At 39.7% G+C, this 9,335-nt stretch overlaps 1 protein-coding gene across 1 annotated transcript; it reads left to right on the top strand.

Annotated features, from left to right (window-relative positions):
• The first annotated feature begins 7,928 nt into the window (after window positions 1-7,928).
• On the top strand, window positions 7,929-9,047 carry LOC149463480 (general transcription factor II-I repeat domain-containing protein 2-like). Its single transcript, XM_089675312.1, has one exon. It carries the CDS (start codon window positions 7,929-7,931, stop codon window positions 9,045-9,047), a length of 1,119 nt encoding a protein of 372 aa, XP_089531438.1.
• The last annotated feature ends 288 nt before the right edge of the window (window positions 9,048-9,335 follow it).

The following is a 9,335-nucleotide window of genomic DNA, read 5'->3' on the forward strand; positions in this document are numbered from 1 at the left end:
AAGCCATAGTCCTGATAGCTTTCACAATATGACCATTTGTTTGCAACTCACGCCGCCCATTGACATTCATTGAAACTCCACTCTAGCCACCTCAAATTTGAAGGGCAATTTCTAAACTGCGACTGTGCCTTCATTTTTAATATTTCAGAGACATGCATCAAAATGTAGGTCTGGGTCTTGTGATTCTCACAATTTAAAGCTCTTTGGTGTAGGATTTATAATTTTTAAACTACAACCGTTTGAATATGGCAACCGCCAGTGAAGTGAACAAGTTGGAGCAGTTTGTTTTTAACCACTCTTCTCTGCCCTTGCTGTAGAGTGAGTTGCCATAGGAACCCAGGTGTGTGAACATTGCAATTAAATGTGCTATATAAATAATTAAAAGTTGAAATGCATTTCTCACTCTATCAAGCTTGCCATGTGCACTTTTTAAATTTAATCAATTGGTTAGTGTAATGTTTACTATCTTTACTCACTCCAAACACTCCACACAGTTACTCTACCCACTCCATAAAGTTACTCTGCCCAGTCCAACCTTTTCACAGTTACTCCAGACACTCCAACCACACAACAGTTACTCCAGCCACTCCAACCACACAACAGTTACTCAAGTCACTCCACCCAGTTACTCCGCCCACTCCAGTTGTAGACTACTGGTGGAGGCAAGAATACTTCACACAATTTCCCCAGAAATTGTAGCTTTTCTAGTTATATAATCCTTTAGTGCGGGTCATTAATTACAAGTCATTAGTGTGACGATTTCAACACTGAGCTGACAGTAAAGGGCACCAACACATTGATAACAGATAGCCAGTTTATTGAGCGGTTTGTTTTACACTCTATTAAGTCACTATGCGTTTTGCACAGTTTTCAAAAAATTAAAGATAGCTGTTAATGACTATCCAAGACTGGTAAACATTTATTAAAGCAGTTGTGTATTAAAGCCTATCAAGAGCAAACAATGATAGTATTGCATATAATCATATAATCAGTCCTTTTATGCGGTAGCTGCATTAGTTTTCTTTTTTCACACTTTCCCCTTATTTTAAACTGGAAATTCTACTATCATCCCACTTCCTGTTTTAGGGTGACAACTGTACTGAGCAGCATTGTCACTGTGGGACAGGGAGTGTGTTATGGCTAAATACCAGTGGGGTTTATTTACTAAAGCGGGTTCACCCAGAATCACATGTACTTCTGCATGGAAACCAATCAGTTTACAGGTTTTCATGCTAAAGTTTAACTGAACAAGCTGAGGTTAGATGCTGACTGGCTACCATGCACTGGTGCACAAGATTCTGAGTGAACCAGCTTTAGTAAATCTATCGCACTGTGTTGTAAGTACATAACACTTCCCTCTCTTTTGCATAACAGTGCAAGGTGTTTTGTAGTTCAAGAATGTACCAAGAAATGGTTCTAACTGATTGCAATCCAGAGGCAGAGAGTACAGGCAGTTGGGCTGGATGAACAGCTATTTTTTTTAATACAACACTTTCAATGGTATGCTTAGCAGACTAAACAGGAGCAAATGAAACATTTATTGTTAGAGTTGACATATGCTATAACCACTTGCCCTCCTGAGGATTTACCCCTCTTCCTGACCAGGCCATTTTTTATGTTACGGCGCTGAGTTACTTTAACTGACAATTGCACAGTCATGCAACACTACACCCAAATGAAATTTACGTCCTTTTTTTCCAACAAATTAAGCTTTTTTTCGGTGGTATTTGATCGCCTGTGCGGTTTTTATATTTTGCTCTATAAAAAGAAAAACAACAATTTTGATGAAAAAAAACACAATATTTTTTACTTTTTGCTATCAAACATGTCCAGTAAAACATTTTAAATAATCAAATTTCCTCATAAATTTAGGCCAAAATGTATACTGCTACATGTCTTAGCTAAAAAAAAAATCCCAATACGTGTAAATTAATTGGTTTACGAAAAAGTTATAGCATTTACAAATGGCAGTATGTATACTGGGGTTTTTAATTTATTTCAAATTTTTACTAGTAATGGCGGTGATCACCGACTTATAGCGGGACTGCGGCGGACATTCTGACACTGAGGGGCACTGACTTGGTGTCACTGACATGCCCAGTGACACCAATAGTGATCAGTGCTAAAAAAAAAAAAAAAAAAAAAAAAAAAGCACTGACTATAATAATGGAGAGGGAGGATCAAAGGGTTAACTGTGTACGTTTTTCTAGGGGGCGGTGTCTGTGTGCTTCACTGTAAGCACACTGCTTTGGATGGCTGTGCAGTGCACAGCCATCCAAAGTAGGTGTGCCCGAGCTGACAGGAAGGAGAACTGCTAGTAAACAAAACAGTTCTGCTCCCCGTTGGAGATGCTCTGTAGTCACCTTCGCGCGCCCCCTACCTGGAAAGGCAAAGTCACGTATATATACAAACATGTGATTTTGTGCAACCGTGCCACCCTGTAGCAGTATTTCTGCTATAGGGCGGTCGGGAAGTGGCTAAACAATGTGCAATATTCCAGCTAAAATGTTAACATGAATATTTGGATCTGTATTGCATAGAAAGTAGCAGATTTAGCATTCAGATTGTGTACCCAGAAAGCAACTGTGGTCTGTTTTTTCTCTCTTATGCCTCAACTGTACGCGTCTCTCTTGTGAATCATATCTGCCATAGGATGGAAAAGTGTTAAGAAACACTTTTTAAATTGGCATAGATATGCTCTCATAGAGTTAAGCCCTTTTTGAGTGAAACACGAGTGTGGTTTGTTCTGGGCCAACTCTTGTGATCTAGTCCTAGAATAAGAAAGCTTTGTTAAGACTGAACCAGTTATAGATTGCACGTGATCAGTTTTTGAACACGATTACGGCATGGTACAGTGGGGATCGAAAGTTTGGGCACCCCAGCTAAAAATTTGTATTAATGTGCATAAAGAAGCCAAGGAAAGATGGAAGAATCTCCAAAAGGCATCAAATTACAGATTAGACATTCTTATAATATGTCAACAAAAGTTAGATTTTATTTCCATCATTTACACTTTCAAAATAACAGAAAACAAAAAAATGGCATCTGCAAAAGTTTGGGCACCCTGCAGAATTTATAGCATGCACTGCCCCCTTTGCCCAGCTGAGACCTGTCAGTGTCATGGATTGTTCTCAATCATCGTCTGGGAAGACCAGGTGATGTCAATCTCAAAGGTTTTAAATGCCCAGACTCATCTGACCTTGCCCCAACAATCAGCACCATGGGTTCTTCTAAGCAGTTGTCTAGAAAACTGAAACTGAAAATAGTTGACGCTCACAAAGCTGGAGAAGGCTATAAGAAGATAGCAAAGCGTTTTCAGATGTCAATATCCTCTGTTCGGAATGTAATTAAGAAATGGCAGTCATCAGGAACAGTGGAAGTTAAAACAAGATCTGGAAGACCAAGAAAAATATCAGACAGAACAGCTCACAGGATTGTGAGAAAAACAATTCAAAACCCACGTTTGACTGCACGATCCCTCCAGAAAGATCTGGCAGACACTGGAGTTGTGGTACACTATTCAAAGAGATACTTGTACAAATATGGTCTTCATGGAAGAGTCATCAGAAGAAAACCTCTTCTACGTCCTTACCGTAAAAATCATCGTTTGAACTTTGCAAATGAACATATAGACAAGCCTGATGCATTTTGGAAACAAGTTCTGTGGACCGATGAGGTTAAAATTGAACTTTTTGGCCGGAATGAGCAAAGGTACGTTTGGAGAAGAAGGGGCACAGAATTGAATGAAAAGAACCTCTGTCCAACTGTTAAGCATGGGGTTGGATCAATCATGCTTTGGGGTTGTGTTGCAGCCAGTGGCACAGGGAACATCTCACGAGTAGATGGAAAAATGGATTCAATAAAATTTCAGCAAATTTTGGATGGTAACTTGATGCCATCTGTGAAAAAGCTGAAGGTAAAGAGAGGATGGCTTCTACAAATGGATAATGATCCTAAACACCCCTCGAAATCCACGGGGGATTACATCAAGAGGCGTAAACTGAAGGTTTTGCCATGGCCTTCACAATCTCCTGACCTCAACATAATTGAAAATCTATGGATAGACCTTAAAAGAGCAGTGCGTGACAGACAGCCCAGAAATCTCAAAGAACTGGAAGACTTTTGTAAGGAAGAATGGGCAAAGATACCTCAAACAAGAATTGAAAGACTCTTGGCTGGCTACAAAAAGCGTTTACAAGCTGTGATACTTGCCAAAGGGGGCAGTACAAGATATTAACTCTGCAGGGTGCCCAAACTTTTGCAGACGCCATTTTTTTGTTTTCTGTTATTTTGAAAGTGTAAACGATGGAAATAAAATCTAACTTTTGTTGACATATTATAAGAATATCTAATCTGTAATTTGATGCCTTTTGGAGATTTTTCCATCTTTCCTTGGCTTCTTTATGCACATTAATACAAATTTTTAGCTGGGGTGCCCAAACTTTCGATCCCCACTGTATGTTCTCTTCAAATTCTGTCCTGAATCACATCTGAACTGACCCTGAACAACTACTTTGTAATTCGCTGTGAAAAAGAACCTTCAAAAACATACCACACCTGTGAATCCAGGCCAAGGATGTAGCTCAACTATAAGAAGTACTGTATACTGGGAGAGCTAAGAAGAGCTTATGAAAGCAATTGTCTAACAAATATTCTTTTCTTCTATCAAGTATTAATACAGAGGAGTTTAAGAATAGTAAAATTATTTAGCTCTTGAATAATCGTTTGTTCCTGAAGGCCAAGTTATGGACAGATGACAAGGTATTACAATTCCTCAAATTAAGAAAACAGCGATCCTACATAATATGCAAACAAAATAGTGCAAAAACAAAAAACAAATGCAATCTCCTGCGCTTAAATGGAAAATCCCTACCCCTAAGCTGCTAACACCCACCTTCAACCATAAAGTATAAATAATCAATATATAATGGTGCAGCGCTAAATAAATACTAATATAAGCGACCAAAATCAGACTAAATATAATCAAATAAATAAACAATCATAGGTGAAAAAGTGTATAAATATCAAATAAGTGAGTGCACACATATAATCGATATCAGATCGATATAAAAGAATAACCCCAATAACAGGGATCACATTAATAAACAATCTTAAGTGAAAAAGTGTACCAATATTACATAAGTGAGTGCACACACATAATCGATATAAAATCAATATTAAAAAAAAAACCCCAATAGGGATCACACTAAGTGAATAACATAATAAGTGCATGTGTATACACAAACACACTCTGTGAAATTATATATATCCACTATAAGTATACCATGAAGAAGTCACGTGGTAATCGTGACGCAACGCGTCGGTACGCAGTGACAGTACTTCCGGTGTGCAGTGACGTCAGTTCCGGCATGGGGCCATCTTTATACACCCGGAACCATGCATATGCACCCATAATATGGGGAAATGCCTGATGTTGCTGTGTGACATGTGAGTAGGATTTTTTGGATTTATATGTGCAATAAATACGGATTTACACTATGGAGGATCTCTATCTGTTTCTGTCATGATCCTGTGTGGGTGAACTACTAATACAAGTACCAGGGGATTGGAGTACTCAGGAGGATAAAAGTCTGTGGGATATCCAGCAGGGTCCATCTGATGGTGACGAGGCTATTCCTGAGAAAGTGTGTCTTACCCTAAAGCGAGCTGGCCCTTGTGGTCACGGTTAGGAGGTGAGGGGGCACTTCAGATGGTTTTCGATTCACGAGTTGGCACTGGATTAATGATTATTTACACGCGAGTTATTGCTGTGGAGCACTATTTATATTGAACATTGGGACAGTGTGTGGACTTTTTATAGTGGATATATATAATTTCACAGAGTGTGTTTGTGTATACACATGCACTTATTATGTTATTCACTTAGTGTGATCCCTATTGGGGTTATTTTTTTATATTGGTACACTTTTTCACTTAAAATAGTGCAAAGCCCTCCAATAAGTAAAGTGCAGTCCCACTAATTAATAAAATGCAATGCTCGGTATATAAAGTGCAATACCCTGTTGCGGTTAATAAAGACATAGAACCAATTTTTTTCCTGTCTTTCTTGTCTGTGCTATTCATAAACAATAAACTGTGTATAAACTGCTCTTACAACATATCAATCTCTCATATGTCAAGTCCATATATTGGAATTACAGTGAATAAAATACAAATGAGCGACGTACTTAATCAAACGAAGCAGCAGGATCTCCTTCAGGGATGATATGGTATAATACAGCCAGCTCACATCAAAAGGTCAGTGACCCTACAAGTTGCAACCACATTTCAAGTTTTACACTATGGGAGATATCTTTCTTTTCTATCCTGACCTTTTGATGTGAGCTGGCTGTATTATACCATATAATCCCTGAGGGGGATCCTGCTGCTTCATTCACTAATCTGTGAAAGGGATACCACCGTGGCAGACCGATACTATCCGAGAAGGGTGGACCAGGCCATAGATGGTCATTCTTGTTGACTAACAGGCGTTTTGGCCCTTTGGGTCGCTACAAGGAGGTGAGGGGACAATTCAGCCGTTTATGGATTATTTCCTTCTGGTTGTCATGCGAATTTGACTATATCACCTGCACCTTCTGAGTCATTGTATTATTTGGTGTTTTTATACGCACCATTGAACTTTATTTTTCTGGGCAATTTTTATTTGACACTTTTTATGAATATCACTTTTTATTGTGATACCACATATTTGTTTTATTTTATTAATTTTATTTTTTTTGGTCTCATAATCACTGTACCTGTCACTTTAGCATGATATATTTAATCCCAAATTCAGGGATTCGTGGATTTTTTTCACTCTTTTTGGCTAATTTACAGCTTTTGTGGTCACTATTAAAATATTTATTGATCCCACATTTAGGGATTCACTTTTGATGTTATTATTATAACTGCACTTGTCACTATTTTGTGATATATTTAATCCCATATTTTGGGATTCACTATTTTTTGGCTAATTTACAGCCTTTGTGGTCACCATTACTGTTAGTGTGATTATTAATCCCACATTTAGGGATTCACCTTTTATGTTTATTATAGTTGAATATTGAAGTCCAATCAGGACTTTTTCTTTCACTGGCATTTCTTTATCTACACATTATCTATTCATTTTTTGTTCCACTATGGATCCCTTAGAGCAGGCATGTCCAAAGTCCGGCCCGCGTTCCGGACTGAAACGGCCCCACAGGTGAGCTACCAAAATATATAACTTACGGCCCCCGGTAGTGATTCCCTGAAAGCTAGAGGACTCCAGCGATCTCTAGCTGCGGCACTTGACAGCATCAGCCGGCGCAGGAAGGAGAGCCCAAATCTCGCGACGTCCGAGATCTCGTGAGATTTGGTCTTTCCTTCTCTGTGTGCTGGCTGATGACGTCAATTCCCGCTCGAGAGATCCCTGGAATCCTCAGTGGCGTTCGCAGAATCACTAGAGGAGGACCGTAAGTTATATATTGGGCAGCTCATCTGTGGGGTCCGGAACAGGTGCCGAGGGACAGTGCAAGGAGAAACAAAGCCCAAATCTCGATTTGGGCTTTCCTTCTCCCTTTGCTGGCTGATGACGTCAAGTCCAAGTCCAGAGAGTGCTGAGCCTCCACACAAAGCCACAAGGGCCACCATTAAGGCAAAATATTAAAAGTAAAAAAAAACAGACAACACACTGACAGGCAGGCTGGGCTGTGCTCAGGATACATTAAAGCAGGGAAGGGAGCATATAGGAATCTGGTAGCAAGCTGTAATATCCTTCATTAACCCCTGACTGTCCATCACTGTGCTATAATGCCATGATTATCTGATTTGTTACTATTGCACAGCCTGCTATTGTCTGCCTGTGTTACAGTATCCTATCTTTGCTGTTCCACCCTCTGCTCCTCGTAGTCTCTACATAACTTCTCCCCTTCTGGCCAATTTTTATAATGGCAACTACAAATAAGAAACGAAAAGTTGACAGTGAGGGCCGCCGCTTCCAGGACAGGTGGAAAGTGGAATATTTTTTCACTGAAATACGGAATCACTGTGTTTGTCTGATATGCCAAGAGACTGTGGCTGTTTATAAGGAATTTAATATCAAGAGACACTACCAGACGAGACATAGCACATACGACAAGCTAACAGGGCGCGACCGCAGTGAAAAGTTGAAGCAACTTGAAGCTGTTTTAATGTCACAACAGCGATTTTTTACAAGAGCCCATGAATCAAATGAAAATGCCACAAAGGCTAGCTATGAGGTGGCAGCGTTAATTGCTAAAAATTGCAAATCTTTTGCTGAGGGTGAGTTTATCAAAGAATGTATCATGAAAATGGTGCAGAATATCTGTCCCGAGAAGAAGCAAGAGTTTGCCAACATTTGCCTGGCTCGTAACACTGTAGCAAGGAGAATTGAAGAAATTTCATCAGATATTAAGAGACAGTTAATGTCAAAAGGAGTTGATTTTGACTTCTTTTCAATAGCCAGTGATGAAAGCACGGACCTCTCTGACACAGCTCAGTTGCTGATTTTTCTGAGAGGGGTGGATGATGAAATGAATGTGACTGAGGAGCTGCTTGACCTCCAGAGCCTTAAGGACCAAACAAGAGGAAAAGATTTATTTGTCTCTGTTAGTTCTGCCATAGATGACATGAAACTGCCTTGGAACAAGGTAACTGGGATTATTACTGATGGGGCACCTGCCATGACTGGTGAACGAAGTGGATTATCAACCCTAATCTGTAACAAGGTGATTGAAGAAGGAGGCAACACTATCAAACTTCATTGTATCATTCATCAACAAGTTCTCTGTGCTAAACATCTCAAATATGATCATGTTATGAAACCGGTGCTAAAGACCATTAATTGCATCCGCTCTAAAGCCCTGTGCCACCGCCAGTTTAAACAGTTTTTACTGGATATCCAGGCTGAATACGAAGATGTTTTATATCATAATGATGTAAGATGGCTCAGTCGGGGGTCTGCACTGCAGCGTTTCTACTCTCTCAGAAAGGAAATTGGAGAATTCTTGGAAACAAAAGGGACAACCGATGTGAGAACTATCTGATCCAATTTGGCTGGCTGATTTGGGGTTTCTAGTCGACATAACAAAGCATCTGAATGTACTGAACACGAGTCTTCAGGGCAAAGATGCAGCGGTGAACCAGCTTTATTCACACCTCAAAGCCTTTGGAACAAAGCTGCAACTTTTCCTAAGGCATTTGTCACAAACGCAGCCCAATACTGTTCACTTTTCAGCGTTGCAGGAAATAATGAACAGTTTTCCACAGGATGATATCAGTGCACAAACGAGCAGGTATGCAGCGGACATCGCATCTCTGGCTGGGGAGTTTAA

Source organism: Staurois parvus, unplaced genomic scaffold, assembly GCF_062004578.1.
Source record: "Staurois parvus isolate SC_StPar_1 unplaced genomic scaffold, SC_StPar_1.0 ptg000154l, whole genome shotgun sequence".
Taxonomy (NCBI): Eukaryota; Metazoa; Chordata; class Amphibia; order Anura; family Ranidae; genus Staurois; species Staurois parvus.